The sequence below is a fragment of the Pleurodeles waltl genome, chromosome 10, assembly GCF_031143425.1.
Source record: "Pleurodeles waltl isolate 20211129_DDA chromosome 10, aPleWal1.hap1.20221129, whole genome shotgun sequence".
Lineage (NCBI taxonomy): Eukaryota > Metazoa > Chordata > Amphibia > Caudata > Salamandridae > Pleurodeles > Pleurodeles waltl.
The window spans coordinates 140579039-140602213 of record NC_090449.1 but is presented as its reverse complement, the minus strand read 5'-3'; the positions used below and the strand labels follow the sequence as shown (position 1 = coordinate 140602213).

The window sequence follows — 23175 nt, the reverse complement described above, 5'->3', positions numbered from 1 at the left end:
TAGACTCCAGTCGCCTCCTTCGTAGAAACTGAGGTCCAGAATGCCGAAAATACCTTCCTGGGCGAGTACGTAGGCTGGGTTTAGGGCTGCGAGTCCGCTGATGCGTAGGGAGCGCTGGTGCACTTCTACATGCAGTCCTATGGTAGCAACTCGACTTGTTGAGCCACATCTTAACTAAGTTGTGCTGTCGTATGGCTGGGCTGACGAGCACACACTGCTTGATTCGGCACATGACTGCCTCTGCGGAATGCAGGCAGTCTGCACAGTGATGTTGGGCCGGCCACACAGTCCCTCAGGCCCCAGGGGAAGGATCTGGTAAGTGTGCGTGGTCAGTGCGTCGGCAGGATGGCAGCATGATGCGACCCTTGCGTCTTCGGCACCCCAGCTGTGTCTTGCCATCAAAGCAGCACGCTTGGCCAACAAGGTGGGGGAACTACCTCTCCGAAACAAGGGGCAAAAGCTCTGACTCGGCTCACGGCCTCACGGTGGGCTCCTGGTAGCAGGGATCACTCCGGGAGCACTGCATCCAGTCTTTCAGTGATGTTAAGCCCTGGTGATGACCTGATGTTAAGCCCTGGTGATGACCTGATGGGGTAACAAGGCTTTTGATGTCTCTAAGACCTGGGGGGTGGGGGGGGGGGGCAGCAAGCCTTTGGCGACACTCTGGGTGTAGTTTTTAGTCCTTGGGGTGCAGGACAGAGGGCAGCAGGGCAACACAACAGAGCAGAGCAACAGTCAATCCTGTAGAGTGGTGATCCTAGCACACAGCAGTGTTTACACCAGCTGAGTTTTCTTGGGTCCAGAAGTGTACTGGTTTTTTTTTGGGGGGGAGGGGTTCAGATACCCAGTATGTTTACCAAAAAGTGCCTTTAAAGTGGAGGTGACTTCCAAAGATTTCTATGAAGTGCACAGGCCCTCCTTTCAGCTCAGCTCTGGTTCCAGATTATCAGTGGGCGGTAATCAGCCCTTCGTGTGGATTCTGGTCCCAGCCACCTCCCCAGGAAAACCCATCAGTACACACAGGGCAGTGAGTGCAGAGAAATGCCCACTTTCTGAAAGTGGCATTTCTCACCTAGTAATAATAAATCCGACTTTACCAGTCAAGAGGATTTATTATTGTCAATGATACTAAACTCGATGCAGCTACTCCTCTCAGATCAGGAATTGCAACTTAAAAGTATTACAAGGGATTCCAACTGCTGACCTATGACAGGAGCTGGCCGCACAGTAATGAAAAACTACTTCAGGATTTTTTCAATACCAGCATATGAGAAACTTAAAGTACATGGCTACTTGAGTGCGTGGCACAATCAGTGCTGCAGACCCACTAGTAGCATTTAATGTATAGGCCCTGGGTATAGGATATACCACTTTACAAGGGACTAACATGTAAAATAAGTATGACAGTTGTGGTTACACCAATGTTACCATGTTTACCATGCACATGCACTTTAGCACTGATTAGCAGTGATAATGTGCTCTGAGTCCTATGGCAAACCAAAAGGTACAGCAGCAAAACCGAAGTTGAAAAGCAAAAAGCCTGGGGCAAGACCATCCCAAGTACGGCAGGTCTAACATCCAGCTGCATGATGGCTGCACGGAAAATAATGGTCTTTGATATCAAGCACTTTGTCTTACTAAATCGATGCTGACACCTGTATTGGATTTATTATAACAATCACCCAAGAGGGCACCTTAGAGGTGCCCCACACAACCTACTTCTCCTCTAGTGTGCTGGCTGACTGTTATTGACCAGCTTGCCACCACATGGGAGTTTCTGACTCCCTGGAGGTGAGAGCCCCTGCTCTCTGAGGTCAGAAACAATGCCTGCTCTGGCAGGAGTTATTATCACGTCCACCAACTGGATGGCTAGTAAATCTGCATACCAAGGCCAGGGACTTCAAAGCTCCTGTCGCCTTTGACATGCGACCGTGGCTTCCCGCAGACCTGGGAGAGGCACCTCCCTGCCCTGAGGTCACTTTGGCACCAGGACAGGGGGAAATTAGATAGCCAGGAGGCGTGTTGCACCTGAAGGCTAGACACACCCCTAGAACACGAAAAGTAAAATTCCTCCTTTTTGTTTGTAGTGGAAGTGGGAACACTGGGGCAGGGTGTTGCCCACTCCCCACAGGAAGTGGTCATCTAGGGAGTGTAGTGATCTGAAGGGTAAGTAACCCATTGGCTACTACCCTTCTCAACCCTTAATTGACCCCCTGACACCAGGAAAACAGATCAAGTCAAGACTCGACTACTGGGAACCGAGGAAGGCAGAAGACTGACCAAAGAGAGTGAGTACTGAAGACTGCACAAAACCCCACCAGGTTGCTTGTGCTTCAACAGTCGATGATCCAACTTTACACAGGGCTGGACACCCTCCCCAAAAGCCATGGAGAACTTCCCAGCTCCTCAACAACTGGGAAAGATCTCCCTTGGAGCAGAGGAGCTGGTGTCCTTTATCTGCAGACACAGTTTGCAAATTCTGATATTCTGTCCCGTTGCTCATCGGGTCCTCTAAAGGAACAACAAGCCAGGAGAAGATTGTTTGGAGTCCAGGAGGTCAGCCCCTTTACCTCAGTGAAGTCACAAGACTCTGACACCCACCAGGAGGCTACCTGCACCTCTACCTGGGGTACTGGACCCCTTGCAGCAACCAAGGCTTGTTGGTGGTCCAGTCTGGTTTGCAACACCACCAAAGTAGGGCTACCATTGAGGGATGTCGAGATCCACAAAGCCATTCAGGAGTGTTGCCCCAGTGCCCTGTTTCCCCTCTTCACCAGGTCACCAAGACTCCGAATAAGTTTCTGACCACGGCAACCCGACGCCTCAAAGCACCACTGCACCGGAGCCCCACAACCTTAGTCCGAGGGTGGTGACGGTGCTCAGAGTCCTGAGACCCTCTAGAGCTGAACCCATCTTTGGGTTTAGCCAGACCGGTCCCCCATTCGCATTCTGCACCCTCTTTCTGCAGGCACCAAAAATCAAGAGGATCTTCAGTAGCGCAACCTGACACCTCACAACCTCACTGCAAATGATCCCCACAGCCCGAGTTTAAGTGTACCAACGATGTCCCTGCGTGCTCAAGACCTGCAAACTGGATTGACGTGGCGAGCAGAAAACAATGGATTTAGGCACAGCTCTTTGACTAGGGGTGAATGTTTGATATTGTTTAGTATCTCGTAACTCGTCCATCATCCGTTCTTTTTATATAATTTCCCTAAAAAGCACATAATTAACTACGAAGAACATTAGTTTTTGACACTCACTGTAGCCGGTGAGAACGTGGCATATGTCCCGTCTCTGTTACATACAGTGCTGTCACTGTAATGCACTTGTCATATGGCAAACGGAACATCTGCTGAGTTCTGACAGAGGATGAACATGGCAAGCAGGACACACATGTCACCCACACATGTGTAGCATTGGGTGCAGAGTTCTCTGTAATGTATTGTGTGTTTTTAAACCGTAATATCACCCAGGAGGGTATCCTGTCCCCACCTTTGGGGAAGAGTCAAGTGTTTAGCTTTGTGGGGAATGCAGTAATTGCAGAGACTGCACAGATGTGTAGGACCATGGCATTCCAGCCTTCTGGAGCCAGTTAGGATAAATTAATTATCCCTTTTCTGGTGCTGAGATTGCAAAGTATGAGTATGAGCTTGGCTCAGCCAAGGAGTCTGGAAGGTTTCTGAAAACCGAGGTGGTTTTGAAGAATGCTGCGTCAATGTTGTGTAAGGCTTTGAATGTGTGTGTGTCACGAGTTTAAAAAGAGCTGTGGATGCGGAGCCAGTAAGGCTGTTTGAGGTGCAGAGTGTGTCCACCTACTTAGTTGAGTGAGGGAATAATTCAGTATCTGGCTGAGTCCGGCACTGATGTCGTTAACTCTGTTGGTGAGAATGAAGTGATGGCATGTGTACCTGTGCTAGCTTGCCTCGCTGCCTTGTACTTATGCTTTATCCCTGACAAAGCACATCTAGCCTAAACCTTTTCCATCTCTACCTGTTCAGGTCTCAGTCCCCTTCAAAGGCCTGACAAATCATATACTTGCTAAATTAACCTTTACTAATGCCTTCCATTGCTCGCTGCTTGAAGCTCAAGAAAACCTGTCTTTCATGTGCCTTCAGCCCACTCACTGTGCTAAATCCAACTCCTTCTAGTTTGTGGATGTAGGTTGCGGGTGTCCCAGACTGCCTTGCAGGGCACAGCTCTTGAATTGAGTGAGCATATCTACCTTTGAAACTAAGGCAAACATGCAGGGGAAAACTGCCTATATTCCCCAAAGAGCACTTTAAAAAGTAGTCAAGATTTCACGTTTTGGCCACACCATGTACTAAATGACAGCATGGCTTATGTTCCATCCACCATTATGTGCAGTGTGGTGGGTATAATTCACTTGTCATTCAGCGAACAGAACCCCTACCATGTTCTGGCAGCAGATAAAGGTGTTGAGCAGGCCATAAGCAAGTTCATGATTTCTTCAAGTGGAGGAAAATATTTTCACTGCTGCTTGCCTACTAAAGTAATGGCCCATGGAAGGTAGGCACAACCCTTGGTTGCACAGCAGCTCTTGGAGTATTCTCCACAGCACTTCCTCCCTTTGTCAAAAAGAACTTGGGACTGTAATAAAGTGGGTTGGTTTGGAAACCCCTCTTATACACATTTTCCAGACAGTGGATGTTGATCTGCTGTCTAATGCTTCGGAACACATTTGGGATGGTATCCTTTCATTGTTTTTCTAGGCTGCTTCCCAGTCAACCTTTGCGTGGAATGACTCTTCTCACAGCAGGTAGCACTGCAGATGGCTCCAAGCAGGAATAACCCAAAATTGGCACAATGAAGTGCAAGATCTCTGCACCTGTAGGTCATAAATAAACCCAAGATTTGTAAAGTGTGGCAAATCACCCATGAGTGTCCCAAGGCGTTGAATTCCAGCACAGGGAGATTTATTGATTTGCCCTGAATCACAGGATGTTGAGCCAATGCCGAGACTCAAACCTGGTTCCCTCAACTCTGAAGTCAGCATCTCAGGCCATTATGCCACATCCTCTCCCGGCCTTCCTGAAACAGCAATCAAAGCCAGGCAAACAAAAGGGGTAGGCCTTGCCTAAAAACATTCTCATCTTGAATACCAAATAGTGCAGTTTCACTTCTCACCCCTACTATCCATCAAAAGATAGAGCTCGGAAAGAACTAATCAGCAGCCTTTTGCTAACTATTTTGCTGGAATTTCTTTTTTTTATAACCACATTTTATTTATTGTATGCAACACCAAATTTGCTACACAACAGAGTTGATACGCTTGACATATATCTGCTTCCCCAGCACGCCCAACCACCTCAGCCATGCTCTACAAGTGAGATTCGTAATCATGACTTCAGTACGTCCATGGAACATTTTACAGGGTCTCTACCACATCAGCTCCTTGGTCGCCCGTCCATTTAGACCAAATTTTAATGTACTTTTAGGGTGTCCTCTTGCCTCATAGACAAGTTTCTCTGTTTGGGCACACCAATATACTCCCCTCCTCCACTAGACAACCGTAGGGGGAGCTGCTCCCAGTCCAGTGCCTTGCAGTGTCTCTCTTTGCAGCCATGAGGGTTGTACTCACCACTTGTCTACCAGCTCAGGAGACTCCAGTCCCCTCCATCACTCCCAATAGGACCATCGTTGAGGACAATTTCAGGTTCTGCCCCACCACCACAGCAAGTTCTGACAACACATGTTCCCAATAGTGCACAATGATTGGACAGGACCATAACATTTGAAAGAAGTCCACTTGGGATCCACCACAGCGCCCACATTGGGGTGTGGACCAGAGCCCTGTGCAGTGCAAGCAACTTGGGGTTAGGTTTGCGCAATGCAGGTAATACAGTTGTATTAGTCTCAGTTTAGTCGATATGGCAATCACTTGCAGCGCCTTTAAAGCATCCCACTAGTCTTCATCATCCATTGCTCCCACCCAGGCTTCCCATCTGGATCTCAGGGGATGAAGTGTCTCAGAGGCATTTAATACAATTGAGCGATAGATTTGTGAGGTCCCCCCCTTTACCCAACACCCCATCATCACCTTTGCTTCCATGGAAATGAATTCTGGGAATGAGGTGGTCTGAGGTATGTGTGATTTCAGTGCATGTTGTAATTGCAAGTACTTGCAAAACTGTGTCTGTGACATCCTGTACTCTTGTTGGAGCTCCTGAAAGGATAGCATATGATCCCCAAACCACACATCCCCAAAGTACAGTTGCACCAATCGCGTCCCATCTTGAAAAACCCTCCAGCGCGCTCACCACCCTCAATCAGGTCCCTCCCCACAACGTCTGATTTGTCAACTTCTTCCACCACCCTGTGTGCCGTTGCGCCTCCCTCCATCCTGTGAACACCACCCTAGACACTTCTGGAGTATTTTGCTCTATCGGGCCACCATATAGGAGATCCATAATGCGAGTCAGCCCCAAAGTTTCTAGTTCCAGTAGGTAGGCCGGATCTGTCCAGCCCCCGTGAGCCAGTGGCGGATCACGAGAACCTGGGATGCCAGATAATATTAATAAATATTGGACACTCCCAGCCCTCCCTCATATGTCCTTTGCTGACAGATGTTTCTATTAAGGTGCCTCCTTTCCTTCCGCCAGAGGAAGGCAGAAGCCATTGCGTCCATCTCTCTGAACCATTAGGACGATAGTTGCATGGGAAGCTTTTGAAGCATATAGAGAAAATGTGGCAACACCAACATCTTAAATAGGGCAATACACCACAGAATATTAAAGGGTATTATTTGCCATCTTTTCAAGTCTGCCCGAACCCTATGAACAAGCTGTGTGATGTTGAGCGTCCATGTGATGGATGGTTCCAGTGCTACTTTGATTCCCAAATAGGTGATACTAAGCTGCCTTACAGGCAATTCATATTGCCAGTTAATTGCTTCCTGAGACCCAGTCAGTGAAACCAATAGCGATTTCTTTGGATTAATCACCGATCCGGACACTTCTGCGAACAGATTTAGGAGATAAAAGTATCTTGACCCACTCTCTGGCAGATTGGGTAGATACACCAGTACGTCATCAGCATATAATGCTACTCGGGTCTCCCCTCCTTGAGGCCAGCGCCACCCCGTCACCAGGGGGTCCCTTTGAAGCATGCACGCCAGTGGCTCAATGGCCAAAGAGGAGAGGGGACAAGGGCCACCCCAGCCTTGTACTCCTACAGATAGGAAACACTTCTGACATCGTCCCTTTAACCAGTACTCTGGCTGTCGGGCAGCAATATAGTAGATCTACCATACTTCTTAAACTGTTACCTAAACCTGCTCTAGCGAGCACCTACCTGAGATACACCCAGTCAAAAGTGTTGAATGCCTTCTGAAAGTCTATTAATACCAGTGCTAGGGGTCCTGGAAGAACATGCCTGTGCACCAGTGCAAAGTTCAGCCGCCTTATGTAGTGCCTAATGCTGCGTTTGGTTTGGGCATAAACCCCCACTGATGCTGGTGGACCAAGTACCCCAACACCCTCTGTAGATGGTTTGCCAATACTGTAACCTATATCTTCAACTCCCCATTAATCAGTGATATCGGCCTTTAGTCTGCACAGGATAGGGATGGTGGCTTTATCTTTGGCAGGACCACAACAGTGGCCTGGTCTAGAGTATCTGGGAAGCTGCCCACTTCCAACGATCATTGAACCTAGAGTTAAATTCAGTGGGATATCCAGCTGGACCTGGAGTTTTCCCGGGCTTTAAAGCTGAAATGGCATTCCCTGTCTCACCTAGTCATCTAATGCCCTCAGTTCCTGCTCCGAAATTCTTGGCAGGGTCAGTTTGTTCAACAATGGCTCATCTAGCTCCGCCCGGGGCCCAGAGGGCATGGCATATAGCGCTGCATAGTACTGGGCAAACGTGGCGGCTATATCGACAGGAGCAACACAAGACTTCCCTGACCTATCAGCTACCTCTAGTATCTCCCGCCCTTCCATCGGTTGTGTGGCCAGCCAGTGTAGCAGTTTACTATTGTTATCTCCCCATCCATATACTCTTGCTTGTGAGGCACGCTGTAGCTGTTTCGCTGCCTCCAACAAGTGTGCCCTTATTTCTTCCCACACCAGGTTCAGAGTATGCTCTCTTGCCCCCTGTCCCTCCCTATCCATGCACCTCTCTAATCGAAGAGCTCTGGCCTCCAATCGGGCAATATGAGCTTGTCCATCCCTTTCTCTTGCTCGGAGGAGGGCCTTACTGTGACCTCTTACCTTGGCCTTTCTTGCTCCCATAATATTGCGTATGTACACACCATTCCATCGTTAAGTTCAAAATACTGGACAAACTCTGTTTTAAGTTTGCATCATATTCCCGGTTCTATAAAAGCTAGGCGTTGAGGCGCCACATAGGGTGCTGCTTCTGTACAGCCTAACCAATAACCAGGAGAACTGGGGAATGATCCGATATGCCCCGAGCAAGAATCTGGACCTGCTTAACCTTGGGGAAATCGACCGCCAGCATAAAGACCATGTCAATACGTGCCTGTGTGCGATGTGCTGCAGACGTATGTGTGTACTGCTGAAAGCGGGGATTCCAGGTCCTCCAGACTTCGCATAGCCCTAGGTTTGGCACCCACTGTCCCAGGGACACTGAGTGCCGCCATCTCACCCCTAAGTCCACCCCTGTAGTATCTGCCACTGGGTCAAGAACTGCATTTGTGTCGCCTCCAATGATTGTGCAGCCAGGGGGCATCTGGACCACCACTGTTGCCAACTCCTCCAGAAAGCAGTTAAGTGCTGTGTGTGGGGGGGGGGGGGTGTGCACACTCAGAATATTCAAAGAGTGTCCCCCCCTACCATGCCCACCAGTGCTACATATCTGCCCTTTGTGTCCAGCCATGTTTGATGTACCACCATGGGAATTCCTCTTCACAGCAGTTTTGCGGTACCCCGGGAGCCTCATGTGAATCCCTCATGGTAGACCCGGTCAAACCCATAACCCGCCAGGAAGGGACAAGATGTGCCCAGTAGGTGCGTCTCTTGTATAAATAGAATAGATGGATGTTCCATGAGACCACCTTAACCGATGCCATGTGGAGAGTCTGCAAATCCAGCTATCTGCCTCATTCTAAAGATTTTCCCCCTTTGGACTAGCTGGCGTTACATCTGATACCCCCGGCGATTTTGTTTGTGTGTCTTGAAAACAAGAAAACTTCAACAGCACCACAACAGTCTTGCATTCAAACATCCCCTTCCCCCCCAACAAGAAGCATCTGCCGCCCCATGTGACCCCCAACTAGCAACTAAGTTCCTTTAGCGTGAAGTGGTAGACCCCTCCATAAACCAGGATCATGGTATTGGCTGCCCAGTCAGTACGTTGTTCACTGCCCTTGTGCTTCTTCACACCACTGATGACTGGCTCATGTTTTGCCTTATCCTCTTTTCCTTCCTTCGGGTTTAGAGATTCATTTCCGAGCTGCATCAACTGCAGCGCAGGCAATTCCTGGCTCAGTGAGTGGGGGTGAGGGCCCACCTCCAGGCCGCCTACGGGATAGTGTCCAGGATCTCTTTAGTCGACCAGGTTTCAGCCCCTGGGCTCCCTGTAAGCTTGTTGTGGGTACCTCGAGTGAAGAGGAGGCACAGGCACCCTGCTGAAGATGACGCTCTTCCGTCGCCCACTCCTATGCTGCTTCAGGAGTTTCAAAGAAGTGCGCTCTGCCAGTGTGCAGCACCATGAGGTAAGCAGGAAAGAGAAGCATATTGGTTATTTGGACTGCCCTTAATTTTTGTTTTACCGGCTCGTAGGAATGCTTACGTGTCTACACATCTCTGGAATAGCTAGGAAAGATCAAAATCTTTGCATTATGGTGACGGAGGTCAGCCTGTCGGCGAGCTTCTTGCAGGATAGTCTCCGACTCGAAAATTGAAGAAATGAGCTGTTGTAGCTTTAGGTGGTGCTCCAGGGGAAGGCTTAGATGGCAGGGCCCTATGAGCGCGCTCCACCGTAAACCACAGAGTCAGTTTATCTGATGGCATCTATAACTTCAACCAAGTCTCTAAAAAGTCCACTGTGTGCGCCCCTTCCATCCCTTCTGGGAAGCCCACGAATCTCAGGTTGTTGCGCCTTGATTTTCCTCATCTTCGACGCATTGTTTTAGTTCTGCGTTCTAGTGAAGAGGCGATTAACTTTAGCTTTCAAGTCCACAACTTCATCCTCCACCATGGACACACGACTCTGTTTCCGTCACGCCGGATATCGCGTTTTAAATCTTGACAAAACAGGATCACATCCACACGTATTTCTCCAATCCTACTCTACACTGCCGCCTGGGAAGTATGTATTGACAGTAACATTTTGTCTGTGTCTTCTGTGCCAGTGGTCACGCGATTTCCCCCACTAGTGCCTCCAGGTGTCCCCCATTCCTCCCCCCCCCCCCCCCCCCCCAAGGAGTCGTATACCGGTCAGTGAGTGACTGGGAGGCAGGCAGCTTCGGCTGTTTGTCCTTCCCCATCCTAGATCCACCACTTATTCTTGTTCCTGTATGATAAGTTCCCAGCCTCTACAGCCACTAAGGGTTCTCTGCCACAGGCCCCTCACCCCATGAATTTACTGGCTCACTGTACCAGTGGCTACGCGCGATTAGTCCTTCCCACTGGCCTCTCCAGGTCTCTTCCTTGGTTTAGGACAAGGTTTCAGGATATATCTATGCCCTTTTGGCTAGTGCTGTCCCTGACTCACCTTGTGCCAACCTGGGCCTTGTCGCAGGCTCTTGTTAATCCGCCTCCCATATCCTCGTTATGCCAGCCAGTCCTTTGTTCTCATGCTCACACTTTCGTTTTGCACTCACCGCTCACCGCGTTAGGGGCTCTGGGCCAGCATCCCTTCGTGGCTCTCTCCCTCCGGCCGGCCCAGACACAGGCCTGTGCCAATTCTGTCAGTCCTGCAGCATTACTGGCCTCCACAACTTCCACCTGAGGAGGTTAATATTGCCCCATCCTCCGCCGTAGTCCTTTGGTCCTCTCGGATCACCTCTGGACTTGGTAGGGTGGGCACCTCTGTCCCCCCCAGGGCCTCTGGAGTCTGAGTCGCTCTGGTCCGGATCGCGGCCTTCACCTCGCTGCCACCCCTCCATACATGTCTCCTCCCCAGAGGTCACCAGCGAGCTGCCCGTGCTCCTCCGAGGCACCTCAGGCCGATCCTATGTTGCACTAGGCCCCTTCCTCCTCTGGGTTTTCTCTTGCCTCACCTCTCCACCACGTGGGGTCGTGCCGTGCCGCTCCGTCCTATGTGGCTCTTCAGTCGTGTGTCGGTTGCCCCCTGCTGGCGCAATGTACAGCCCTCGCCCAGGGCCCAGAGTCTCACCAGCTCTTCCTTGGACCACAGCTGCGGTCCTCACCGACAGAGTCCCTTTGAGGCCTCAATCAGGCCTGTCACCCACAAGGTCGTCCGCGGGCCGGGCTAGATGTGTGTCTCTCTCTGCGCCACATCGCAGCTCACACAATTTTTTGCTAGGGCTCATCCACGCCATCAGCCACCGCCATCTTGTGCGCCACCACGCCTGGCCTACCGACTATGACTCCCTCAGGCCCCAGGATTCGGATTCGCTGTCATCTATTTCTGTGCCCTTTCAGGAAGGGAGCAGCATCAGTTTAGGGTGTGAAGCAGGGCTGTAAATGGTGGTGGATGACGGAGGGGTCCAGAGCACTCTTAGAGTGCGGCCGCCATCTTGATGCCCTAAGCCTCGCCTCCCTTTGCTGGAAAGTCTAAAGGAATCCTTTACTCATTTCTGTTTTTGGGTCTCCATCCTCCAGCCACATGAATGCAGGCAGTACACTTCCACTCTCTGGAGAAGTTAAGAAGCTATCCTCACCCTCCATCTCAAATTTATGAGTGTAAGTTATAGTTGGAAAGAAAAAGTAGTAAGTCCAGCACCCAACACAAGGCCAAGTACTGATACTGCAACACTCTCCCTTAGAAAATAATGGAGATCAGGACCTAAAATAAAACTCCCTAATAATGTTATTTAAATTATTTAAAATAGTTTAAAGTATGAATAAAAAGAATTGAATTTAAACATGTGAAAGTAAAACATTTACTTTTCATCATGGCAAGTTTTTGAATGTATAATTTATTGGAAAATTGTTAGTTCAGTATTTTTACTACATTTTAATAATTTGGTATATCACTTAATAACTAATGCATAATAAAGAAATGTATTTTTTTAACTTAATGTTCAAATGTATTTTTTAATTTAAACTCTTGATTTTTTTTTTTCATGTAATATATTTAAATAAATTAAAGATTAAATTTAAAAAAAAGTTAATTATGGTGTGTTTTTTCTTTATTCTACATTTAAAATGAACATAAAAAACTAGTTTAAAATGATACTTAACATCAAAATATTTGAAGGGCGTGGCCAAGGAACATGGCCTGTGGGACGTGCTCCTAGTGAGCTCCCGATCCCAGCGAAATCCTAAAATGATTCTGGGGTACCTATGGCTGTGGGGACCCCGCCTTTTCGCATTGGGATGTCGTGCTGTGAGTTCGCACACAGCGCAGTTCTTCTTTTGGCACCAGCGGAGTTAGAATAGAGGCAGAGAGTGCACGCCTCTCTTGTGCCGCTCTAGAGGCAGCGGCCAGGCCCAGGGAGCATGAGCTGGAACAGCTGACGGCCGCATCCGCGACGCTGCTGGAATGGAGAGCGCGCTGACTTGGTGGCCCCTATCCTGAGCAAGGCGCCTCTTGAGCCGCAAGGTGGGCAGCGACGCCCTTGGAGGATCTGGAGGCGGCAGCTGGGCCCTGGTGATCACTGCGGGAGCCTGCAACGTGTGGAGGTTGTGGGCGAAGGCCTCTCCTGGGCTGCCCGGAGACTGGCTGCTGGGCCTGATGCGGGGCGTGACATTGGAGGGCGGGCAGCGTTTCCCGCGCTGCTGCCTTGGACGGGCCTGTAGGACGCGCGGCCCCCGGCCTGTAGAATAGGTCATCCTTGCCTGGGGACAGGTGGTGGCGTCCTGTGAGGACACAAGGGGGGGTGGGGGGCGTCTGGAGCCCAGGAGGGTCGCTTTGGGGTCTGGAGACCTGCAGTGGCTGGATGGCGTGCGCCAGGATGGGCATGAGCAGAAGAGGCTCCTGGGCCTACATTTTTTTGCCTTCCTGATCCTTTTGGCTCCTATCTGTGAGTAACTTGAGGGGGGTCCTCTCCTATTGGGGCCTTTGCACTGGACACTGTGGGGAACAGAGGTGGATAGTGGTGCCTGGTGGCCTGGAGGGCAGCGGACTAAGTTGTTGTGGCACTTCGTGTTTTGCACTTCATCAGCGGCCCCCCTGCTACAACAGGGACTGGGTCAGAGCCCTGGTCCGGGGGCGGGGCAGCACATGCTGGGGATGCCCCTGCCTCAACGCTCGGCCCGATCGGATGGGAGTGGAGATAATGTGAGGGTGCCATCAAATTCTGACGAGCCTTCACGTGCGGAGCTCCTTGCGGCCATCCAGGGCTCAAGAGTGGCACTGGAGGGTTAGACAGAGACTGTGGCAGTGGCGGTTAATCTGCTTCGGGCGGGCCTTTGGAAGGTGTCGGATAAGGTCAAGGTGGCGGAGGGATCTATTGTGGAGCTACAAACGGAGGTGGGGGCCCTGAGGAAACAAATAGTGCAGGCCAATTCCACGGTCGGACGGCTGGAGGCGAGGTTGGGGGATGCAGAGGGGAGGTCCCGGCGGAACAATGTCATGCTGCTGGGCTTCCCGGAGCGTGCGGAAGGGTCTGCTGCAGAATCCTTTGTTGAAAGCTGGATCAGAGATGTGCTGCAGCCTTCTGGGCTATCCAAGGTTTTTGTAGTGGAATGTTCGCATAGGGCCCTTGTTGCTCCTTCCCGGCCTGGCGCGCCGCCCCAGGCCATTATTGCTCGTCTTCTGAACTATAAGTATTTCAACTGTCTGTTGCGGGCCACCTGTGAGTCCGATAATACTTAATGAACCAAGACTGGGGTGGTACTCGGGTCATCAGTGGATTGATGCCAGGGGTGGGGGGTGATCACTCCACATTTGTGGTAGAACGTAAGACATGGTAAGTTGGGGGTTAGGCTGTTGTTCTGGCAGCATCCATGGAATGAAATTGCAGCATGGTTTGTTATGGTTGTTTTGCTGTATATCCGGGGTGGGGGTTGGGTGTTTGGGGGGTTTGAATGACCACGTTTGTCAAAGTTTGATGTTTATTCAACAGTGCAGGTATGAGGGCGAGATGTGTTATATGTCCTTTCCTTGCCCTTCCTTGAGGTGGGCCACAGATGGAGATGTTCAGTTGGGAGGGAGGGCAATTCAGTATTACTGTGGGCCGTCAAATTAACATGTTGACCTGGAATGTCAGGGAATTGAAGAGCTACACCAAGTGCTATAGTGTACACTCATTTCTCAGGAGGCATAAAGTTCATATTGCCTGCCTTCAGGAAACACACATGACTGAGGAGGAGGCACACAAACTGTCCAAGAAGTAGCGGCGTCAGATGTTTTCATCCTCCTTCTCCTCCTATGCGCGAGGTGTGTCTGTATGGGTGTCTTCGGGGGGGGGGGGTTCAGTTTACCCACCTATAGAGTGAAGTGGATGTTGAGGGCCGATGTGTCTTGGTGGAAGGAATGTTGGATGGCTTACCCATAGTTATCCTTAATACATACGCACCTAATACTGATGATCACTCCTTTTACACTAGAATACCTGAGATTTTAGGGGACAGTGTGGGTGGGCCTTTGGTCTGGGTGGGGGGATTACAATTGTGTTCTGCACAGAGATCTGGACCGCCTTCCTCCGAAGCTGGGAACTAAGCCCTTGATGGTGAAGTCTCTTCGGGAAGTGATAACACATTTGGGACTATGGGATAGTTGGAGCAAGCTGCACCCAGAGGGCAGGGAATATACCTGTCATTCCAGAACACATAATACGTATACCCGATTGGACAGGTTTCTGTTGGGTGATCTTAATAGCTTGCAAGCACTGTATGTTATGCATATGGGTAGATTCTTATCCGATCATGCACCGGTTCGGTTACAGTGGGGTAATGCGGCCGCCTGTCTAGAGCATAGTTGGCAGATCCCTGCGGCCTTTCTTACTGATGCGGGGTGTCGTGAACGGGTGGGTGAGGCCATTAAACAGTACATGGAATTGATTTGGAATACGACACAGACTAGGGGCCTGGAACGGGAGGCTGTGAAGGCAGTTATAAGGGGGGAGAGTATAGGCATTGTGTGTGGGGTATGCAGATAATTGGAGCGGGATCTTACAACGCTGGAGTGAAATTGGGAGATCTGCAGCAGCAGCAACCGGACGCGAGAATGGCTGATCGAGAAGAACTCAGGCTATACAAGGAGGTTAATAGTTGTTGGGATACTTTAAGTCGGATCACACTTAAGGGGTATAGGCAGCGACTGCACCGGGAGGGAGATAAATCTGGCAAACTCCTGGCGTGGATTCTGAAATGGGAGGTGGAGGCCCCTCCTATATTGCATATCAGGAATGCTGACGGGGAAATGCTCACAAAGCGCATGGACGTTCTACGAGAATTGGCGGCACATCTTTAAAGGGTGTCGAGGGCTGGTGCGGTCCCATCTGAGAAGGGTGTGTTTTTTTTTAAGAAGAAGATGCGGCTTCCGGGCTTGGGCTTGGAGAGTACGGATGCCCTTGAGACTGCGATCTCCGTAGAGGAGGTGGGTGAGGCAGTGGCTGCTATGACTAAGTCCAAATCCCCCGGTAGTGATGTTTTTCCTGTCGATGTGTATCAAATGTTCTCCTTGTCTCTACGGGAGAAGCTCCTGGAGGTCTCTGAGGAAGCTCGAGTGCGTGGTATATTGCCGGACACCATGCATCAGGGTATTGTCTGTTGATGCTCAAGCGGGGGGGCCTGGAGACCCCTCCTCGTATCGCCCTCTTACCATGTTAAATAGTGATGTTAAGATACTTTGTAAGATCTTGGCCACTTGGCTCCGTGGGGTGATTCCGGGTCTAGTACACAAGGACCAATGTGGGTTTATCCCTAGTTGTAGTACGTCCTATAATCAGTGCCACTTGGCACATATCCTGCACGAGACCGAAGATGTGGAAACTGAGTTTGCACTAATGTCATTGGACTTGGAAAAAGCCTTTGACACAGTTGAGTGGGGGTACCTTTTAGAGGTCTTGCAGGGCATGGGGTTTGGCCCTGGTTTCTGCACTTGGGTGCGGTTGCTGTATACTGCTCCTACTTCACAAGTACGGGTGGGGGGAGAGCTTTCGAACAACTGGGAGATTGGTAGAGGCACAAGGCAGGGATGCCTGCTTTCGCCTCTATTGTTTGCTCTGGCAGTGGAGCCACTAGCAATATTGCTTTGCGAGGAGATGGCACTATGGGGGATCCATGTGGGTCGGCCAACACATATAATCTCCCTGTATGCGGATGATGCATTGGTTTATGTACGGGATCCTCGTGTTTCAGTGCTGATGCTGCTGCTGAGGTTGAAGGTTTTCAGGTCAGTCTGTGGACTCCGATTCAACAGAAATAAGTTTCTTCTGTTCCCCTTGGGGTCCCTTCGCGTGGTTTGTTTTGTGTGCTGATCTTCCTAGAGCAGGACTTCTGTGGGAGGTTGAGAGTTTCTGGTACTTGGGTATATGGGTCACTCACTCTATGGCTGTGCATGATAAACACAATGTTGAGCGAGTAGTAGCTGGTCTTGAACGCTCGGTCTCCTTTTGGAACTGGTTGGTCTCGCTGTGATGGGTAGGGCTGCGGTGGCTAAGATGGTGTTCTTGCCACAGTCCCTATACTTGGTTCAGAACACTTTGTTTCCGTTGGCTGCCCAGCTCTTTCATTGTTTGGATAGTCTGCTGAGCTCTCTGGTGTGGGCCGGTCGGCAAAGTAGGGTGGCGCTGCCTGTGCTGCAGAAGGATCTTGAAGGGGGCAGGTTGGCGTTACCTAACATCAGACACTATTATTACGCAGCACACTTGCAATATGCTGCCAAGTGGATGACGGACACTGATAACTGGTAGAAGAGGCTGTATGCAGGACTGTGCAATGGGCGGTCATTGGTGCACATATTGATGTCGGGGTAGATCTGACCCTGCTGCGCCCTACCTGATCCAGACCACTGCCGGGATCTGGGAGCAGGTAGTTAAACATGTACTCAGACGAACCCCTTTTGATACGGAGTTGAAGTTATGGGACTTGACCCATTTCGGGATATGAAGAAGTTAATGTCGGTAGAGGCTTGGGGACTGGGAGGTTGTGAGGTGGCGGGGGATCTTCACCCTAATGGAGAGTTTCTCTTTTCCTGATGCTTAAGATTTGTTTGATCTGGGTCCTGGACAATTTCTACAATATGCGAAAATCGAGAATGTTGCACGTGAGATCTGGAGTGGTTTCCCGGTCGCCCCTGAGGCCTCATCGGTGATGAAGGATCTGATTAATTGGGGTGAGGGGACGCATTTGATTACCCGGTTTTATAAAGCCCTACGGGAGGATCAACCAGGTGTGGTCCGTGTGGGACGTAAGGCATGGGAGTTTTACCTGGGGGAACCCATAGCAGATGCTGACTGGGATTTTGCTCTTTCTTTGATGCGTATGGTGTCATGTAATCATAGGTTTAAGCTGCTACATTTTAACTTTGTGCATAGAACGTATCTCACACCCCGTCGACTAAACAGGATCGACCCGAACCGTAGAGCATGCTGTCCTAGGTGTGGTGCATTTGGTGCTTCCTTCCTTCATCTGGCGTGGACATGCAGGGAAGTATGACTTTTGGCACGAAGTGGTAGCAGCGATTGAGGAGGCCACGGAATTGGGGTTAAGGGCAGCACCGTTGACCTGTATTTTGGGAGTAGTGCGGAAGCCGCACGGTCTGGGCATTCCACACAAATTGGCACAGCTTGTGCTGGTGCTTGCCAAGCGTAGAGTAGCAATCAGTTGGATGAGCTCCCAGAGCCCGATGGTCTCCAGCTGGCTAAGAGATTTACTGGAATGGGGCGCAGCCGAGGAGCAGCATATGCGCCTGACACGAAAAGATGAAGGCACCCGCTGATGTAGCGGCTTGGTGAACTTTGTTGGAACGGTTCACTGGTGGGGAGGACATGAGCTCTATAAGCGGCGCGGAGTATGAAGGGGTTGGGGACACTCGCTGTGTCCTCTGAGCAGGGGGCGGCCAACTATGGTTTTGACACATTCCTACTTGCATAAGCTGTTTAATGTTTGGTCCCACAATGTTTTGGGTTGGGATGGCGGGATGGTGGATTATGTCTGTACAGTGGTTGTGACTCTCATATGACTTGAACCTGGTTGCAATTGGCCCTCTGGTACTCCTCTGTAATGCTGATGTATTGTCTTGCTATTATCTGCACTGTACGTATGTTTTTTTGGTTTTAATTTACCTAAACTCAGTAAAAATATATATATATATTTTTTTAACTGTTTTTATTAATTTATTTTGAAATATAATAAACATTTTTAATTGCCCCTATATTTTACCATAGTTTTATCGTGACCCAACTGTGAATTGTACTTGTGGAAAAATGTAGGGAAAAATGGGAACATTTATTTGTTGTTCTTAAATATTAATGCAATTTAATTTTACATATTTATTTAAAGTCATCGCCTCAGGTCTCGTTGATAGACTAGTAATGGAAAAAGTAGGCTCCAGAACATAGACATGTGATATGGCACCTTGGAGTTGTAAGAGTGCAAAGGTACTCTGGATTCCAATTTGATTAGGACTCTTGGCATGTCTGTGGTCTGTTATGCTTTGCACAGTATACTCTAGTATAGTATAATAAGCATTATGGGCAGGAAAAGCCTGCCCATGTAGAAGTAACACGCTGCCAAAATGTGCTGCAGTGCTAGGAATTTGTGGAAACCTGGCTGCCCAGTGCCCAGAAGCATAGAAATATCACTTTTCTAATTACAAAAGTGTGCCATCAATGTACTCCAATCAACGGTTCTGGCCTGCTCCTAGAATATTAACTATACTAAACCACATGTGAAGTCCAGTTAATATTGGGAGACTTGCTGGAAGTGCAGGACAGTCCTACTTTCCTTACTATAAGTTTAGATTACAGAGGTGATATTCTAGTTGAAATATAACAAAACAACTTAACCAAAACTTTTAATCCTAGTGTTTGCAAGAGAGACAAAAGGTCAATCTCTGAACTTGCATGTGTACGTTCCTATTCAAAATTTTACTTTTAGCTTACTTTGGGAACCAAATCACAATTTATAAGCAAAGGAATGATGATGATGATTTTGCAGGGGAAAACCAATTAATTGCTCATGTGTAGGGTTTGGTTATTGGCTGTTATTAGGTAGATGATGGATATTGGGTGATTTTTTAAATTAGTCAACAGCCCTAAGGCGCTATGGTGATTTAGTTAGGTTTGTACTCTTCACCTTCATTCAGAAAGGTGTTAGAAAGTGCTGTTAATAATTTGATTACTTTTGCACTGGTAAAATCATGATCTTTCAAGCCCTCCTCTGCTTAAAGTAATGGGCCTGGTTATACAATTCAAAACTGAAGAATGAATCCATGGCCTACATTTTAATCTCTTGCAAGAACAATGTTCTCCTAGTTCATGCAATCATACATCAAGGCTTGACTGAGAAGAATAAGGCCAATCATTGGCAAAGCCAATAGGGCTGTTGTTAGCAGCTACCCTCTGGAGTTGTTGGTACTTGTTTGTTTAGCAACTCTTTGTAAAACATTATTCTTCTGGGAGCTGCTAGGCCCTCACAAGTATTGAACAAGCATTTGCAGTGCAGTGGGTGCGCGTTTGCTGGAGTTAGAGCTATTGACGTTGTAAATTCCTAACTGGACTTTTCTTGTCACATAAACTAAAACGGTTGACATAAGGGAGCCGATCCAAAAGCACCACTGCCGCCATGAGCGCAAAGGAGAGACGCAAAAGGAAAAAGAAGTTTGCTCGCAGTCAAACGTATCGGCAGACTTGCAATTATCCATCTAACAGGGTCGATGGCCAAGGCGGTAACAAAACTGCCCCAAAGAGGAACAAACGTAAAGCATTTACCAATGATAACAAAGGATTTTTGAAAGGCAAGCCAGTGAACGAGTTATAGTGATGGGCATGCGGTGGGTGTGGTTAAAAGCCCCCAGATAGATTACAACAGGCCATGGTTAAAAGCAAAGCAATTTTCTTTGTACACAAAAAGAACACATTGCCAAAGTAGTCACTAGCACTGAAAGGAACTACTGTGCATGCTTGTGCCATCACCAGGCAATGACTGAAGTGGGCTGATCCTTTTTCCCATGCTGTATGCTATAATGGGCGGAAGAAAAACGTGAATAAGACAACTGAGCATTGGATAAAGAAGTCTAGTTGAAAACCACTGTACGTAGGTTGTTTATATAATTTTAGTAAAATCAAAAAGCCTTGACTAACCATAGGCCTAAACGTGTAGCAGAAACGGACCCCTTATTTTACACTAGAGACTGTCATGTCAAAGATGTACATTGTGAAAGAAAGACAAATGAGGTATTCTTTTAAGAGCGTAATCTGCTCCTCCAACCAGGTCTGATTATTTCATTTATTATTTTTATTTGTTTATTTGCAGGTGCATAAACAGAAAGCTTTGCGGCCAAACGTCATCAAACCTGCAGCACTGTGGCGTAATTCCATCAAGTCCAGGGAAGGAGAAGAACCTCGAAAGCTTTTACCTGCGTACAGGAGTTTACTTCATCAACTAGAGGATGGTGCTGGGACAAGCAAAGGAGACCAGGATCACCAACTCCCAGGGCAATCCAGTGTTAGATTGGGAAATAGGGAACACATTTCTGAAGCTGAGCCGAGTCACTTTCCATCTGGACATGCAGACAGACAAAACCCTGTCCTAAATGACATGATTAAACTGGAAGAAGAAGACATCCCACTGGAACTTACTAAATACATCCCCAACCAGCCAGTAGCAAATCCAGAACTAGATCAGACTGGTGCAAGAGAAGAACAGATTGCAGGAGAGAACAGCTGGCTAAGTCTGCCTTATCTCCAGCCACATGTCCTTGAGCCAGATATTGTTAATGGTCATACTTTTCCTGAGCGACAACAAGAGGTGGAACAAGGGGTTGCAAGAAGGCTATTCCCTGAAATGATTTCACCATTTTTGCAACCGGACCCACATCATAATGTCGCACCATTTGCTTTTCACCAAGAGGGACAGGGATTAAATCAAGAAGGGTTAGAAAACGAACAGGCTGGTCCAGCCTTCCATGAGCAAGCACCACTTGAACCGGAATCTTCAAATGGTGAAGAAGTTGCCAGTGTGCCTGATAAGGAACAGATTGCACTCCTAATCAAAGAAACGGTAAAAATGAAAATGCATTGGGTTCTTTGCACAATATAAATGTTATGGTTAATACACTGTATAAATGAAATAGTCTATATAAAAATGCACATTATGAATGAATGTACAGTTTTTTATTTGTCTGCACTTGATGCCTTTTCACGCCCTACCCGCCTGGTCCACTCTGGGCAATGATTCTGTTTGCACTGCTCGTCCTCCATTAATTAATTTGACTTGTGCTCTTTTCATCAGATCTTTCAGACCATTGGTTTCTCTCAAAACTGATCCCATTATTTGCCTCTAACATGACATCTCTGTGCATACCCTGTTGTTGGGATACTCTTCCCTGCTTCCTCTTTATCAGTTGATCTACACCTCTATTACTTTAATCCTGTCGAACATCCTTTTAAATACAAACAAAACAGTTCTGTTGGACTTGGAACCATCTCTTGAACAACTGAAATACCATAATGTGTCTTAATTAGTGTAATTTTTGTTAATCTGAAGGCATCTTGTGGGAATGGTTACCTCTATTGTATAAATATCCTACCTTCTATATTTAGCAGAGCAGTTATTACCAACCTCGAGTCTCTGAATTAAATGTGAGCTTCAGTTGAACGATCTGGCTGTTTGTCAGGAACTCTATATGACATTTCACCAGAAATAGACATTGCTAATTTTGTGCATTGTAGCAAAGGTAGGCCAAGCTCCCAAAGTAGTCACGGAAAGAATTGCATAAGTCCAAGCACACTGGGTCACCTGTCATTATAGGGGCCTTGCAAAATGCATACATTAAGAGCAACAGGCATTTTACGATAATTTGTAGAGCCCACTGAACTGTAGTAACTAAATGTCTCGCAAGAGGATGGAAAGAGAAAATCCAGTTATCTATTCTTGTATTGCAGTACCAGAGAAAGGTACCATTTATCTTATTATAGCCTTCTTTGGGGCAGATGGTGTGTGTGGAGTGTTATTGACTGGTATAATGGACGCGACCAGGCTTCCAAAATGCCAGCACATTTGTCAGATTGTGATTTTACAGGGAATTGCGATACATGAAATGGAGGACCTAGGTTTGAAGAATTCATTCTTGACACTCATGAATGTTTGCTGGCTCCAGCATAACACTTTTGTGAACGAGTTAAAATGCATCTTTTTTGTGGATCCCCATTGTTAAATAAATTTTTAGGTCGAGCGTAAGTATATGACCTCTTGTGTACTTTTAGTATGCTTACTATGGACTAAAGCGAATTAATTTGCTCATTTTGTGTAATTTAAAAATACTTCCTTGCTAGTGCTCAGTCGTACCTCTTTGTCCTGCCTTTTTTTCTTTGGGAGCAGGGACTAACTAATGATTACGCTTTGTCCTGTTTAAATCTTCTTTAGAGGACTTTTATTTCTTTTCTTTTCATATTCTGCTAAGCTTCAATTTTCCTTTGCTTCAAATGAGGGTGTAAATCAGGCTATCTTGGTCACATTTGCTCTTGTGCCTGTGTGGTCCCCGGTGGTTAAATGTTTGTTTTTTATTTAATTACTTTTTAAAAGTTTTGAAGCTTTATGTGACGACCAGCTACATTAGACAAAGACATATTATTAATATTTTATAGGCTTGGGAGATTAGGTAATGTTGAGCCGAGGCCGTGGTTTGAACCCGGGTCCTCGGTTCCAAAGTCGGCAGCTTTAATCCATGCGCCACATTCTCTGTTGGAGCGCATGAGTCATTCCAGCTCCTTTAGTTGTTGCAGCGCGGCATGCCGCGCTTTATGTTTACATATGGCAAACTGTGGCTGCATTAAAAAAAATAACAAAAAAACATGATATCTACAACGCCGAGAACTCTATGAAAAAAGCGACACCTCACACGGGGTGACCATTAACTTGAGGGGAATTGATTATTTGTGGTTTTAATTAG

The 23175-nt window shown here is 48.0% G+C and overlaps 1 protein-coding gene across 4 annotated transcripts in view; it reads left to right on the top strand.

Annotated features, from left to right (window-relative positions):
• Positions 1 to 23175, top strand: part of RNF216 (ring finger protein 216) — a 697454-nt gene that overhangs the window by 73523 nt on the left and 600756 nt on the right. For all 4 annotated transcript variants that reach the window (XM_069210010.1, XM_069210009.1, XM_069210008.1 and 1 more), the window contains one exon: positions 20538 to 21284. In XM_069210010.1, the coding sequence (XP_069066111.1) occupies positions 20538 to 21284 (747 nt within the window). The remainder of the gene's footprint in view (positions 1 to 20537; positions 21285 to 23175) is intronic.